Source organism: Mytilus californianus, unplaced genomic scaffold (genome assembly GCF_021869535.1).
Source record: "Mytilus californianus isolate M0D057914Y unplaced genomic scaffold, xbMytCali1.0.p SCAF_2, whole genome shotgun sequence".
In the NCBI taxonomy this organism is placed as follows: domain Eukaryota; kingdom Metazoa; phylum Mollusca; class Bivalvia; order Mytilida; family Mytilidae; genus Mytilus; species Mytilus californianus.
Window position 1 is genome coordinate 39,327,919 of NW_026262668.1, and position 17,833 is coordinate 39,345,751.

Below are 17,833 nucleotides of genomic sequence, written 5' to 3' on the forward strand. Positions count from 1 at the left end.
TTTTATTTAATTGAATCTGATACAATACAACTTGTGTTAATTGGTGACATATGTACACGTAATAAATGTATGCACGGAAGTATCATTCTGTAATGACATTACATCAATGTGGTGGAACTATCAAAAACAAATTTAAGAACCCAAAAACTAATGCAAAAAATCTTTCAAATCACCCTTTTTTAGGGAATCGTGTTCCTCGCTCTTTAGTTTGACACTTTCTGAGTGTTTTTGTGACCTTTTATTCATATCATATCTTCATTACGTTGATTAGTTTTATCTATGTATAGATAGTTTAATTCGCTGGGTTTTTTTTATTTCTTCTTTTTATTTGTCTTTTTAAGTACTTAATAGTGCCATACAAAACACATGTAAGTTGTCTTTCGGTCATTTTAGAAATATACTGTTCAAAATGTTCTTGTGTGAAAAATGTAACGCATGGAATGTTGGTTTCTGTTAAAATGATGAATGTGTTGTCATTGTAAATGAATATTAAAAAGCCGATTGCTGGAGACTTGGTGACAAGTTTTAATCTTATGCATAACACAAGAAGCCCTTCTTCGTTGATATGTTGGGTTTTCCTTGTATGTCAAAACACCTTTTGTCTGGTGCATATGCCACGACTAATAAAAACTAACTTATATTTATTAATTTAGTTTTGTCCGACGTCTTTGTGTCCGTGATTTTTTTTAATTTAAATTTTCGATCTTTCTTGCTTTGTGCATGGGCAAAAATCCTTAACAAGAAAAATGTTTTTTCAAGTTTTTATAATCAATTGTTCATGAACAATGTAAATTGCTTTTTTTGATTTATTTATCAAAGACAAACTATTGCATAAATAAGCTTTGATTTATTGTCCTGTGAATTTTTATCCGTGACTTAATTCAAATTTTCTATCTTTCTTGCACTGTATAGAAAATAAGCACAGAGGGACATCAGATATAAATACATGTACTGTTTTTGTCAAATAGCACTGATAAGAGTTAGACAATTTAAGATAAGTGAAAATAAGTTGAAATATGAAAGAAAACTTTAAAATAAGAATTAAACACACATAAAAAGGGGGACCCACTCTAAAAGCGCTTGCGACCTAAATGGCTTCATGATGACAAAATATATCTTTTCTATAATTATTACCAGAGACTAATGGAGCCCCTCTTTCTTATGGAGTTACTTATAATATAATAAATGAGTTTAATTTAAACAAGTCAAACTATGAACGTTGTCTTGTTGGCATCCCCCTTTTCAAAAATCTTGTTCCGTGTCTTTGGTTATTACAATTGATAAATCTTCAATTATCAATCAGAGAGAGCTCTACTTATCAATATCAATAAAAATATATTTTAACTGTTAAATGACTTATCCTTCAATTATTTAGTCTTAGAATTTATATTTTTATTTTTCAACAATTGTCTAAAATTGATTTATTGAACATTTTTTGTTCAAAGCATAAATGAATGATTGTAAATGAATGAATATATATATAGCTTATTGTCAGAAAGCTAGACAAACTTTTGTATGCTGGTGTTTATAAGTTTATAAAGAACACAGCTAATATTATGCCATGCAGTTTTATTAAAAAAAAAGTAAATGTAATTTCATTACTAATGGTGATTTAACTGCAATAAGCAACGGTTCGGTACCAATTTCGTCGTCTCTGTTACATAAGGACAAATGAAAATATTAAATTTCATGGTAACAAGGATGTCATATAACCTCCTAGATGGTAATTTTTCTTATATCTATGAACATCAAAACTCATGAGATACGTTTTATGACTGTTTGTTAAAAAAAATGTCATTCTAGATCAATTAACAAAAAATATGGATTTTTTCCCTAATTTTTCGATATAATTCCCCTTTCGTACATTGATTTATACCTTGACTACCATAACTATTACAGACTTACTATGGTGGGGTGTTTGTTATTATAGATGAATATGAAACCTACTTTAAACTAGTCCAACACACTGAGCCGGATTTTTAACGTACTAGTTTACAAGATAACAGTCCACATGGAAGTTAGGTTACCCATAGATATAATAGCTATTATATCTATGGGTTAGCCTAAACAGACACAATATTCTGACTCTGGGCCAATCAGTCTATGCCTTAACTACTAAATGTTGCGTGTTTAGCGGAGAAGCAGCAAATACCAACTTTCAAGTCTTTGGTTTAACCCAGCCGGGGATAAGTGTTTTCATTATATTGTTAATGATCGACCAGATATGTATAAAACTGATATAGCTGCATATCATTTCGATTTCACGATTTTCTAATTCAAGGATTTTCTGCTGAATATTTTCATCAAAAAACCCTTTCCCACTTTTGTCGCTTGAACTGAAAGATTACTTGAACAAGTATGATCAGACTTTTTATATGGAATATGTTTTAATTCCTTGCTTCGTAGATATATCTATAATCATCCTAAAATCTGCAAATTTGAGAACAAGACTCCGAAATTTTGTAACATGTGAAATCATTTTTGTATCTTTCTTTTTTTCTCTACACACATCTTTTATTTTAGTTTTATCCTTGATACTTTTAAATTTTTCAATTTATTCAATTTACAATTTATTTCCTTGATGTCTATTTTATCTTCTATGAAGTTAAATTAATCTAGTTTTTGTTTGTATTATATTGTTCTTAATTTGAACAGTTGTATAACAACCCATTCCTTTTTTACATGTTATTTTAAAAAGTGGGACAATTGGGAAGACACCATTTAGGTGAATAACACATGTTTCATTTGACATCTGTAGTCATTCTGTCCGCCAGGAATAAACTGTTTTAAGTTATTGTCCGTATCCCGTAATCTCTAACAACATTGATCATGTACATTTTTGTACTCGTTGAAAAATACATTAATTTATTTTTTTAATATTGTGTCTATAACAGTGTTAGAATTAAAATGAGGCAGATAGAATGTCTTGATTTATTTGCTTAACTTGATTCCCTACAAGGGTACATGTAAATGTGTGCTTTGAAAAATTAACCACAGTTATCTTTCATTAATCACAAGGAGTGGCTAGCACACTCTTTTATTTAGAGCAAAATTAATTTTAAAACAATTTTTCATTGAAAATGAATGTTACTTTATTCAGTTATAAGGACTTAGTATGCCAAATGTACTAATTTTATTGGATGTTGTTAATTTGTATGACAATAGATAAAAATGCTAGATCATCCCAACCGTTGAATTTGTTTTTGAATGAAATCGACATGATTTAAACGCGGACCGCAATGAAGACCCCAAATAGAGCTGCGAAGTAAACTGTATATTATTACGTTTTGTCGGTACACCTGTGTTTGACCAGTAGAAAGGTCGATTACAGGATAAAAACTATTAATGTAAATGCTAAAAATAGGCATCTCCCTAACTAATCTTACAAATATATTCGAGTTTCGGTTAATGTATGTTGACATTGAACGTCATATTCACAGATAAGCATGGTCATTGGTTTATGAGTGTACAATAATGTCCTACAGATATTGTTTAGGTTTCGTTGCGGTCGACCGACTTTTTGCGAAACGATAACTGACTTTTTTTGTAATAAGCGAGAGCATTCGTGTTGTACCGACAGATATATTGCAAAATAATCATATGTTTTTAAGAAATTTAATTGAAGGTTCAGCTTATTTAATAAAGTAACAGTGGCTGGCAAAGTAAGATATAAATGAAAAGTCTTTTCTTGAATTTATATATTAAATCTTTGAACGAAATACTTATCGTTACAAATTTCTTACCTTATGTTGTGAATTAAACGGACATAGTTCTGTGATATGTTATGAAGTGATATTCGTACTTTTACAGGTAAAGATATTTGTTTCTTGTAGCCACATTGTTGTTTAGTAATAAATAAGATGTGCATGAAATAGGGGCACAAACAGGTATCATATTTCCTGATATAATTACGAAATATTTTGTGTATTTTTCAACATAAAAGTTTCCCTTTAATGTAATTTTAGACAAACTGTAATAAATGGACAAAAATGGATGTTTTTTTTCACCTCGAAAATCACTCAGAGTACAGACAAACACGGACATTTGGAAAAATTTAAAGGCCTACCAACCACTAGATACATGTATATAGAAGTAAAATACATTATGTGTTTCAAAAAGATAAAAACTTTTTTGATTTAGATGGGCATTATTTTTGTTCCTGCAGAAGGTGTTAAAAAAATAAGTCAGGTGGTCCCTCTCAGGTAACAGTTGTATTGTATTGTACTGATTGATATTGACAATAGTATGAAAATATATAGATATATTCACATCAATGGATGATTTAAACAGTGTTACTGAGAGGACAGTATCAAATGTAAGTCAGATGTTTGTCTATTTTACCATCTTCTGCAGTGATGAAAAAAATGACCATCAAAATCCAATGCATTTAGCTTTTAAATATCTAGTGGACAATAGGCCTTAAAACTTTTCCAATTGCACAGTAATTTTTGAGGTGTACAAACTGCCATTTTTGTCAATTTTTTATGATGAACCTTAAGAACTATTTTAATCCATATACAAGAGTCCATAAGACGAAAACCAAATGTGAAACACAACAGGGACCTTATTATGATATCGTACAACGATACAATAATAAGGTCATCCGTTGTGATAATGGTATGGAAGCTTGCAATTGTCACACGTTGTTCAGTTGTGTTGCAGTTTTGTTGTCAAAAACAGGTCGGATGTATTGTATAAAAACTTGTCAACATATTTTTGTTCGGTTATTTTTTCACTTTACGACTTTTGATAAGTTCACTTGAAAAGTACATATTACAAGAGTACTTAAAGTATATACTAAAGTATATTTGTCGTGTTCAGGTTGTATAACCGGGAACAAATTAACTAAATTTTGTTCACTTGTTAAATGATTAACTTAACTTTCCTATTTTTAACCAGTTTACTTGTTATATTCTTACGTAACAACAATACTTTTCAAAAGTATGCTTGTCTAGTTCCAATATACGGAAGTCTACGATAACCTTCTATTACTGTTTAATTTTCTCAAAAAACTCGGTTGAAATATTGCAAAATATCACATACAAATCGATTTTGAAAATATCAATATATTGCAATTTAACTCAAAATTTCGATGCTGGAAAATTCAACAATGTGTATAAAACTTAAAAATCTTTAAATACATGTATCAAAAAACTATACTCTGTCCATAAAAAGCAAGTATCTCAATCTTAAGAAATCGACAGTTTGCAAACGATCTGAAATATCGACATTGTTTATATAAACTGGTTAATAAAAATTTTACCTATTTCTATTAACTCATACAAATCAAAAATAGAGATAAATGAAAATTAAAGTATAGTACAATTAGTTTGAGGTGAATAGCTGAGTTTAATATTTTTGTTTTGAGGTTGAAAATTTGAGTCTACTGATGTACAATTTATGATACAGATACAAATAAGTATTTTGAATACAAAACTAATGTGTTTACTGCTCTGAAATCCTAGGGATGGATTTTATTGGCTAATCAACATATTTTAGGCAAATCTATGTCCTGAAAATATTCGACTTATGGTGAAAACAACCTTATGATAAAAATGGCATGCATTTGCCATATTTTTTGGTTCGTTAAACCTATGCCAACATTTTGAAATTTGGTAAAACGTGAAATCCTCATCTTTGAATACATTATTGTAAAATCAAAATCCCGATGATTGATCATGGTTTTACTTTTATTCGGAACGGAGACTTATAAAACATAAATAGGTGATCGCTGCATAAGTAAATTAAAAGATATATCTATATCTAGACTGCAATGTTGATTGAATGTAGGTTATCGATCGAGGGTATATCATAGAACTCAACAATTTATACCTCCCTTGAAAGAATACCTTACTATGTAATTTTGGAAATTTACCGTCGCACCCTTCAAATTGTACAACTTAGTTCACAAATTGGAGTTTTGTTAACGTAGTTACACTTACCTGATATCCTTACATTCTGGATTATCTTTCCGGTACTTGGTCACATCTCGCTCAAACGTTTGACTGATTAAGAACCCCAACCTCTCAATGAATCAGATCAAGCGTGGTGACCCCTTCAGTATTCCCGGGGAAATCCAAACGGATTGCCAAAAGTATTACAAAGGAAGGAGGTGGGTAATATATCAGATAAGTGTAACTACATGTACGTTCACAAAATTCCAAATTGTGAACTAAATTTTACAATTTTGATATTACTTGTTACACTTACCTGATATCCTAGCTTACATTATGGATGTCAAAGATTGTTGGTTTCAATCAATTATAATTTAAAACCAATAAAAGCTTGCATCGCATCTCGTCGAATATGAATAGTTTCAACAACGTACCAAATAGATCACAAGTTAATACATGTACTGTACACATTTTTGAAATGTATTTTTCATGAAATCTCGTGTCGAATGAGCTTTACAGCTAAAATTAGTTAAATGGAACCAATACCACATAAACTAGTTCAGCACATATCAGTGCCGCTTAAGATCAAATTAAAACTAGTTGGTCTAATAATGGGGTGTATTCTTATAATACAAAAAAATTACAATAAAGTCCTCAATTTAGGTAAGATTCTGACGACAAACTAAAAAGTTATAATACTTAGAAGTTTGAATGCAAAGTCAAAACGCTGTGTCCAATAGCGTTTTCGAAAGAGGACATTGCATTTTTCGAAACAAAAACGATCGATAACGGTACAATTTGCGCGCTGTTTACCTTTCTACAGTTACAGATGCAGATAAGAATAGCAAGGTACGTGTATAAGTTAAATAAATATAAGAATATGTGATATGAGTGCCAATGAGACAACTCTCCATCCAAGTCACAATTTGTAAAAGTAAACCATTATAGGTCAAAGTACGGCCTTCAACATGGAGCCTTGGCTCCCACCGAAAACAGCAAGCTATAAAGGGCCCCAAAAATGACTTGTGTAAAACCATTCAAACAGGAAAACCAACGGTCTAATCTATATAAAAAACGAGAAAAATCTATTAAATATTTTGTTTTTCAAATTTCCAGTCATTTCAAGTCAACTACGTTACGGACATGTAGAATTCATGTCTCCATATAATATTGCAGAGAAAATGTGTCTAAACAGAACGAAATAATAGCCATTTGACCTTTTTAAAACAGGTGTATCATTTTATTTGTAAAATAGATATGTGTCTTTATATACTTTATATACAAACTTATTTGAATAAAAGAATACAAATATTTAATAATGTGAACTACGTTACGCCAATATTTCATAAACAGGTATTCAGAAGATATAAAACTTACCCAGTATTTTAGCACTACCATAAGCCTAATAAAAAAAAATGTATGGCTGACATTGTTCAAGGCAATTCTTCATGGAAGAAATCTTGTTCCGTCATTAAATGTGAAATACGTGATGTGAACTTCGTTACTATGAAAATAAGTTCTTTTAACCTTTGGTTTCGTGCAAAAATCTTTTGTTTATTCACTATTCACAACCGGAAACTATAGCAGACGAATTTTGTGCTTTGGGAAAATGCAAAAACATGTATGGCTGACATCGTTCTAGGCAATTATTCATGGAAGAAATCTTGTTCTGTCATAAAATGTGAAATACGTGATGTGAACTTCGTTACTATGAAAATAAGTTCTTTTAACCTTTTGTTTCGTGCAAAAATCTTTTGTTTATTCACTATTCACAACCGGAAACTATAGCAGACGAATTTTGCGCTTTGGGAAAATGCCAAAACACACAATTTAACAAAAGTGTATGAACTTTCTGTTATAGGTAAATATTAAAATAGACATAAACAAGTCATAATTTTGATGTATAAGATAAAAACCGTGTAATAATATAAGAAAATATGTCGAACTTACATTCACAAAAAATCAAAGCACTGAAAGCCCTGTATGGTAAGGGTTCATATTTATTTAGCGAGTAAACGTAATTCACACATCTTGTAACGTTATTCACGTGAAATAAGTAAGGATATTCAACGTTTTTATTTACGAGATGATGTTGTTAAAATAAACGGGAGTATCGAAATGAAGGAAACAACTGTTTCGCTATCTCCATGTACTGAACAAAAATGTGTATCCACGCAGTGATTACGAAAGGAGGGCGCATATGCAAGTCCAATACATGGCCGATTACTAAAATAATAATTGAGATAAAATATTTAGCTTTGCCAAAAAAATGCACCCCCACAAAAAAAAAACCCTGAAAAAGCGTCATTTTGTAAAATTCGTCCCCCAATTACTGTGTGTTACGTGATAGCGTGCTCGCTTCCATAAGTGGGAGACCAGGGTTCGATATATTTTTCATGAGTCATTTATTTTATTATTATTAAGATATAGACGAAAAAGAACTACATATTTTCCTATTAGATTGGCTTGAAATGGGGAAAAGCAGAGCAAAAATCCAAAAATCCTACATAGATCGCAAAAAGGAAAAGGATCGAAATGCGTATCTTAAGAAAGAGAGTGTTAGAGTTTAACGTTATTACGTTGAGACATCAGCACTCCCAAAGAGAAAACCAGAACAGAGGAGGGCGAAAATACGACAGTGCATTGCAAAAAAGAGAGAAAAAGATAGAATCCCACAAAATGACCAAGATGAATTACTGGAGTGTTCAACAAGATCTAACACAAAACAACAGCAACCTGCAATGCGCTAGTAAAGCTGAATTTTCCATAGACATTTAAAAACAAAATTCAGACGAGAAAGAGAACAAGTCGAGCAGTTGTCAAAGCTAAATATGGATTAAATCAAATGCGACAGAAAGTTCAAGAGTTGAAAAGACGTAACTAGACGATTACAAAAAGATTACAAAGGAGAATGGCAAAAGAAAAATAAAGATAATAAGAAGAATCTGGATACAACAATTTCAAGTCCTATGCGTAAAGCAAATAAGGAACTTAAAGAAGCTAATCTTTCTCCGACTAAATATTAGGACCTTCAGAAGACACTAACATATCACAACTGCCTTATATCAGACATTAAAGAATCAGTAAGCAACGAAAAGAACAAATTCCCTGTACTACAAGTTATAACAGGAAGGGTCATACGAGATCACAAATGCATTAGAAGGCTAAGCTATGACATCAAAGTAAACTGGAAACAGCTGATGAGGATAAAATCAGAAGGAGAGAAAGAAAAAAAGAAAACATTCATGAAGGCCGAAAGAGAAGATCTTCGTTCAAAAGTAATAGCCTTTCTCGAGAGGGACGATAATAGTACTTGTCTTCCTGGTAAACGAGACAATAAAAAAGAAGGAAACGAGAAAAAGCTAAAAAAGAGTGTTAAATGACTATTTAGACAATCTGCATCAGAAATTTTTGTCGGAGAATATACTAGCAAAATTAAGTCTTCCAGTATTCAGACGATTTCGGCCAGCAAATTACGTTTTAGCATCTTTTGGAAACAGGAGAACGTGCCTTTGTCAGCGCCATCAAAATATGAAGGCTATAAAGTAAGAACATTGAAAACACTAAATATAACTACTCAATCAAATCCAGATCGACTGATCAGACAGATGACAGATGATAAGATTTTACAGTAAATAACTCAGTTGGAAGATTAGAAAATAAAATACTCAGAATGGAAAAGGGTGGATGTAGAGGAGAAGGGAGTGATGAAAAAAAGAATGAAAGTTGTGCAATGTGAGGCAACTAGACAGGAATTCGGCACACTGATCAGAAAATCGTTAAATGAGTTTTGAGCTCATGTATACAGGGTTCAAAATCAATATGAACAAACACGAACACTTAAGGAGAACATATCCAAATATAACGTCAGTTGTCAAATGGACTTCGAGGAAAATTATTCGTGCGTTCATACAGATGAAGTACAATTTCGACAAAGCTTCCGTTACATTACACCGTGTTGTTTTATACTATAAAGTTGACGGATAGTAATCTTCATCATAAATCGTTTGTGTTCGTTTCCGACGAACCAGGTCATAACTCATCAACGGAATATGCATTCATAAAGGATTTGATACCAATGATTTTGCAAACAGCTTCTGGAACTAAAATTGTGCACTACATCACAGATTCACCAACATCACAATACAGGAACAAATACATTTTCATTTAATAACATTTCATGGTATGTTGTTTGATAGAATAACAGTCTCTTGGCATTACTTCGAAGCTGGACACGAAAAGGGACCCTGCGACGAGGTAGGTGGAACGGCAAAACGACTTGCAGACATGGCCGTGAGACAACAAAAGGTTGTTATCTAAACACCGGTTGATTTCTCCAACTGGGGAAAGTCTCAAGAAACAAGTAACATAACTTACATTTTCGTTCCTAAATCTAAATGTCAGAGCGCAAACAAGGAAATGAAAGAATGGAACTCCGTTGCAGTGAAAGGCACCATGGAATTACATGCTGTTGTTCCTATTTCAAGAAATATAATCAGCAATAGAAACACCTCATGTTTCTGTCTACTTTGTTTTAGTGACGGACGCTTTCATCCTGCTTGTGACGGATGGTGAACTGTTTCTCTCGAGGGAAAACAAAATAGAAATGCACATCAGACTGAAACCAACGAGGTTGAACTACAAGCAGATACAAAACTACCAAAATGACACGTTTGTGGCAAGTATATATGACAATGTTTGGAACATTTGTAAGGTGCTTGATTTTGACAACAATGGTAATGAATATCAATTAGCGTTTATGACCAAAAGTAACCCAGTATCCCACACCATGAAGTGGCCAATAAGACAAGAAGAATTGTGGGTTACAGAGACAGACATAGTTTGTCAAGTTCAAAATCCAACTCCAGTAGGTAGAAAACATGTCAGTATGTATAAAATATCATCCGATGATGTAAACAAAATAGAAAGTTTACTATAAAATAAACATTCGGTGTGCTTTATTCTTGAAAGTGTGGTAACGTAATTCACAAAAAGTGAATGTTGATGATTATCTCTTCCTTTATCATTGTTATATTAAGTGTAATATTGACCATTTATCAAATTTACCACTAAATACGAGAAGTTATTTGGCATTTTTGCTGAATCATTTACCATTGTGTCCAATTGAATTTGAGTGAAGTACTCAACCATCGACTCGTGAATATTGTTTCTGAGCGGTTGTCGTATAGTATAAAAAATATATTTCAAATGTTTGAAATTTTCGAATTTTATCTTGAGAAGTTATGAAGTACATATTTTAATTGTTGATATAAAGTTTTTTTCCTGAATTTTGTTGATTAAAATCCAATTAGAATAATATTTGTTTATTCCTATAGGATACTGTAAAACCAGAACACATTCCAGTCAACATTCATTGTGTATTCATAAAACAAAGAATGAGACATCATCATACATTGCTACACATATATAAACTTCATTTATGTCAATTATTTCATTTTAAAAACACTTTAATTTTCGTTTGAATTAAGTTACCTGATTGATGCTTTTCCAAAACACAACAGTTCAGTTAATGCTATGAAATTACGGAAACATTGTTTTTTTTAAAATGGAATAAAATGTATACCTATATTGATGTGATAAATATTTTTAGCTTTAAATTGCATTTATATATTCTATATTGAAACGTGAAAAAAAATGTATTTCAATTTATATAAAAAAATAGAAGATAATTTATTATTTACTTCGGAAAAAAACCTGGAAAGAAAATTAGAAATAATTAATGCCTACAAACATCAATGTTTTTCCAAAACATATATGTGATTGAAGTTTTTAATATCTTTATTTATAATAATCTTGAATTGTCATATTGGTAATTCCTGTAGAAAGGTTAGAGCAAAGCTAGTCCAGCCCTGGCCTCAATGACTTCTGAGGCCAGGGCTAGACTAAGAACAAAGCATGTTACGTAATTCACACCACTTATTAACGTGTTTAAAAGGAGTTGCTGAAAAAGTTGTAAAACTAGACTATTTGGTGCTCATAATGAAGAAATAAGAAGTTGCATTATACCATATTAAAAAAATAAATGTTATAACCGTATTAGGCTGATTCTCGTCGTTTTGGTCATTGCCATGGTTCCATTTAACTGATTTTGGCTGTTTAACAGATTTCCTTTGTCATTTTAAGTAATTCTAATCGTACTCACAACTAGACGAAATTGTTTGACATGACACTGGATTATGTGGACTGTTAACTGCTAAAAACAATTTACTGTCTTGCCTGTTTTCACCAAGAAAATTGTCAGTGATCTTTACATAATAAGTTAATGCCCTTTTAGGGTCAAGAAGCTTTTCCGCATCAAAGGCAGGTACAACAATTTTAGCACCAAAATATCCTGGACGGTCTTGTTTTGACAATCCTTCCCTAATAAAATAAACACCTCTGCTATGAATAAAAATATTTCATTCTCCAAACGCAATGCTTGTAAATGACTGCAACGCCTAAAATTAGTGATAGCAATTAAAAATAGTTTTCTATGTGATGAATTTTGTTCAGCTTTGGATCAAAAGGTTTTTTCTGTAACATCTCAAGTATTTTATCTTGATTTCATTCAGGAAGTAATATGACCATTGGATGCCTTGAATCAAATACACCCTTTAATAAGCGAGTTCAAATGCACTATATGGGTGTTGACCTACTGGTATTTTTTCAACGGGTGGTAAAAACAATTGACAACATAGATCTGTAGCCCCTTATTGTACTGTTCTGAAGACCGCTGGTGTGTAGACGTGCAAAAAAATCTACAGATTCTGTTAAAGAGCCAGAATAAGGATCAATTTCCCTTTCACTGCACCAGCTACAGAATTTTTTTGAATTGAATTAATTAGAATAATCTTTTTGTGTGCATGTTCTCCAAGTGTCTGACATGAGTTGTCTAGTTTCTTTAAGATTCTTTTCTTGAAGATTCGGTTGATAGAGGCTATGCAACCTGACTGAATATTTCTGGATTTGGGTGGTATATTTTTGTCCTAGGCTAATGTAGTAGATTTGTTTTAACAGGAATTTTTATGGGATAATTTGATATCATTTTTAGCAGTTCTAGATACCAAGGTCTCCTGGCCAATGCGGAGCTATTAGAATTAGCTGACACATGTATTGATTCATGTGTTAAAGCACTTTCGGTACAAGGCAGATCGGATGAATCCATACCCAATTACATTATCCCACGGTATCGATAGAGCATCTATTGCATATGCTTCCGGATGCAAAAACTATGAGCAATATATTTGAACTTTGCGATTTTCCGCTGACACAAAATAAGATCATTGGTCTGTCTAACCGGACAAATATTTGTTAAGCTACAGTTTCCTGTATAGACCACTCTGTGGGTCTTATTTTTGTCCGCGATAGAAGATCTTCTAACACATTTGCCTTGCCTGCTATGGGTGCTGCTTTTATTTGAAAATGTGTTCTATTTGGAGTTTCAACATTTCCCAAGTTTTTTTGTGACAAAGCTGAATTGATTTGATGACCCCCTGTTTGTTAATGTATTGTTCAACTGTCGAGTTGTCGCATTGTAGAAAAAGATTTTCCCCTTCAACTGAGGAAGAAACTGCTGTATTGTTTTCATGACAACTTCTAACTCTAGACAATTTATATGTTACGTTTTCTGTATGGCTGACCATGTTACTTGGATTATCTGGGAATTCATGTGACCACCCCAACCGTTCGATGTAGAAGCATTTGTTGTTATGGCCACATGAGTTGCCAATGCTGTAAACATCTGCCTTTTGTAATGTAGGCTATATCTGACCACCAAATGAGATGAGATTTTAGATATTGTGTAATTGGAATTTTCAGTTCCAGATTTTGGGAAGTAGGGCCCAATAAGTCAGTAAATAAATTTGAATTGGTCTCATATGAAGTCTTGCATAGGGAATCATCTTTATGAAAGATGCCATAATTCCCAGTAGATGTAAAAAATCTCTTGCTGTTGCATGATTTTCAATTACATTTCTTTGACTGTTGCTAGTAATTTCAACAATCGTTCTTGTGTTGGTATCACTATTCCTAAATCCAAATTTGAATATTGCAACTATATATGTTATTTTCTGTGTTGGAGTTACAGAGGATTTCTTTAGATTTATTATAAAACCCTACTGCACAAGAAGATTCAACATTATCTCTCGATCCTGAACTAGCATTAGTGATGCCTGATTTACTAGAAACCAGTCGTCCAGGTATACTACAAGGCTGGTGCCTTGTGCTCTTAAAATGTGTAGTTACTACCGATATTTCTTTGGTAAAAACTCGAGAAGCCGAAGTTGGACCAAACGGTAAAGATGAAAATGTAAGCAAGGACTGTTTTTGACACAAATCAGTGTTTTTGGAATACAGGGATGTGCATATATGCGTCCTTTATGTCGGGAGATATTGCCAAATCCCATTGTTTAACCACATTAAAAACTGTTGATAGCGAGTCCATTTTGAAGGGGTTTTTCAGATATACCTGTTCAGGGTCTTAAGATTTATTACGTGTCTCATGTCCCCTGATTTTTTGTCTGCTTGAGGAACATATTCTACAGCGCTTTTTTCCATAAGTTCTTTTACTTCTAAATGTAAAATTTCTAATTCTTTGACAGGAACAGAAGTTTGTTTTACTCCTGTTTTCTGAGGAAACTGTAAAAATTCCAATTTTCAGCCCTCTTTTATAATGGATAAAACCCATTGATTGTTTGTTATTTTTCCCACTCTTTTAGAAATAGGCTGAAACGACCCCCTCCATGTATCTCTGGAAGCAACATTTTTACTTGTAAGTTGCTTACCTTGTTCTGATAGTCGTTGCTTTTGTTGTCTTTTTTCAGGGAATTTGTTGTTAAAGCGACGAAAATTGTTAACTGTAACCAGAACTATTGTCGTCCTTATCTGGTCCGGTTACTGTACTTGTTCTTTAAACTGTACGCTGTGTACCAAAGTTTGCATTTGTATTTGAACCACCATGTTGTGTATTGTCAAATTTTGGTTTCTTAGACCAATCATTAGATAACTGATTGCCTGTAGCTTTCCTTTTCCCTGAACAAGTTTTGTTAACTACATGTTATTCTGGCAACAACATTTTAATTGTACATTTTTGTCAACCCTCGCTTTGAGAGTTTGTTTCATATTCTCACCAATCCTGAATTTGTAAAGACACACGAGGATGTTTAGTTCCTTAATATCATTAATAGGACCAGTGTCCTCTAATGTTGTTTTCCTTTTGATAAAGTGGTGAATTGCACCAGCACGTGCAACCTGACCCAATGATTTTGTCGACATTGCACGAATATCTCTAACCAATTGTATTGATTTTTCTAAACTAAAGTCTTTTTTTCTGATAAAGTGTTTAACAAATTACAATTTAGAGTATAGGCTGTAGTCATTATACCTATGCATGAAACTACCTGGTCTTGATACACCAACTTCTCCAGAGCTTTTAAACAAGATTTGCACAAATTAATTTTCTTGCCTTTTGTATAAGCTTTAGTATAAAAATAATGAGAGGTAGTATGATTGTCAATTAGGCAACTATCCACCAAAGTTCAAATGAAGTGGATGTAAGCAATTATATGCATTCGTAAGGAACAATGAGAAAAACCCATATCGTTTAGCCGGCTATAAAAGGTGTAATACCACCAAATCATAGTACATCATATCCGTTTGCTTACGAAAAAGGGTCGAAAAAAAATATTCCCTTGAATTTGACAGTTGTAGGAAATTAACTCTACATTTCATTTCAGTAATAAATTTCTGAGTCATAAACATTTATCTTGGTTGTTTCAAAGCACCATTCTTTTTTTATTTCGTGTTTCTATAGAATAATTTGGAAACTTGAGGTTACATGGTTACAAAAGCTTGTACACAGGGAAAAAAACGGTGAAAATGTGATTGGTTAACTTCCATTGATGGTTATTATCTTATATGCAATGAAATGTTATGTGAAATTTTGTCTGTAGTACTGGACAGGATAAAACTTTACTCATGTCAAGTATTTCTTTATTTGAAACAAAGATAAATTCTGCACAATTTTTTGAAAAGTTCAAATTTAACAAAGACTAATAGGGGAAAAACAATGGTGGTATAACACCTATTATTGGAAGCTGCACATGCACCTTTGACCTTGCATGTAATCGCATGGTTACTAAAGCTTGTACACAGGAAAAAATGGGTGAAAATGTGATTGGTACATGACAGGGTATTTATACATCCCTCACAAAAGAACAGACAGAAAGTACAGATCTGAGAGTACTCGCAGTTACTGACAGCTAGTTCAAAACCAATAACTAATAAACGACTCATGTATCTAAGACTAAAACATCAATCAGTTCACATCAAACGGATTTAGTGTAAAAGACGTCATTGATAGTCAAGAAAAAACATGACCTTGTAGAATGCCAAGATATAGGTATCGTTATAGATATATTTTGGACCATATTTTTACACTAAAACATCTAGTACCATGCAATCTTAACTAACTCCGTGTTGAAGGCCATACTTTGACCTATAATGGTTTACTTCTACAAATTGTGACTTGGATTGAGAGTTGTCTTATTGGCACTCATACCACATCTTCTTATATCTAAGCACTTCTAAAGTGTCATTAGTTTTCTCGTGCTTAGGAAAACTGTTTCGATAATCATCATTGTATGCTGTCAACTTTTCTGGGTTTTTACACCTACGAGAACCAGATAGAATAAGACCTACAGAGCTACTCCTTTTTTTGGTATTTGCATCGTCCCCATGGAAATAAAGTTTTTAAGTGGTCATTATTGTTTTCATCTGAATAACTCTGGTTACCATTTATATATTTTGTAAACATTGATGAAGATTTCAGGTTCACTTTTTAAAGAAGACCCATCTTCTGACAGTAACACATACAAACTTACGAGCATAAAAACCATATTTACGTATCATAAATATAAACTTTCAAAGTAGTCGATACTACCTCACCAGATATTATCATTGGAACTGAGACATGGCTTTCTGATAATATAAAAACCACTGAATTTTTCAGCAATGATTTAGGTTATCGGGTTTACAGACACGATAGGAACAACGACCCCCATGGAGAGGTTCTCATTGTAGTCAAGGATAATTTGGAATTACTTAATGTTAAAAAGAGCAAAACTATAGAACTCAAATCAGGTATAATCAAGTTGCAAAAAAAAAACAACAAGAAAAATAATTATAGCAGCATATTATAGACCACCGAGAAGAACTGATGACCTTTACTTTACCAACTCGCATAAGGAAATCACAGACCTGAAAACAAAAATCAAAACATTATCCACTTAGAGTTAGCCAAACATATCTCGACATCTCACAGGATATGGCATTATCAAAAATGGTAAAATTCACAACGAGACTCCAAAACACACTCGACTTAATCCTACCTTTATGATACGTTGTAAGCGACTTCCACCTATTGGACTAAAAAGTGATCATGACATAGTACTGTACGACGAACTATACAACCAAATCGAGTTAAGCCAACACGGCGAAAGATTTTTCTAGTGAAGAAAGGCTAACATGAAAGCAATAAAAAGTTTTCTTAAGGCCTTTGGTGTACAATTCTGTCAATCTAAAGAAAAGACAGTGGAGGCAATTTGGAATGCAATTAAAACAATCTTGGAACATCTAATCAAAAAGCACGTACCAAATAAACACCCAGACAAGAAGAGCAATGAGAAGAAAACAAAGAATCCACTCTAAAGCTTAACGATCCAACAACCCTAGCGACTGGGCAAATTACAAAATACAACACCCAAAAAGAGACACGAAAAGCACATAGAAAGTACATCCAATATGTTTTCAGCAAGGATTTTAAAGAAAATCCTAAGCGCTTCTACACAAATGTAAAAAGTAAGAAACAAGAGTCTTGCCAACAAAGATGGATTTTTACATAGCGAAAGCTCTCAAAAGGTTGAGATTGTAAACGATCAATT

The 17,833-nt window shown here is 32.5% G+C and overlaps 1 protein-coding gene across 2 annotated transcripts in view; it reads right to left on the bottom strand.

Moving 5' to 3' along the window:
• LOC127727919 (angiotensin-converting enzyme-like) overlaps nucleotides 1-3,871 on the bottom strand; it is a 141,043-nt gene extending 137,172 nt beyond the window's left edge. For both annotated transcript variants that reach the window (XM_052235071.1, XM_052235070.1), the window contains exon 1: nucleotides 3,744-3,871. In XM_052235071.1, the coding sequence (XP_052091031.1) occupies nucleotides 3,744-3,868 (125 nt within the window). In that variant the 5' untranslated portion in view covers nucleotides 3,869-3,871. The remainder of the gene's footprint in view (nucleotides 1-3,743) is intronic.
• Nucleotides 3,872-17,833: the final 13,962 nt, after the last annotated feature.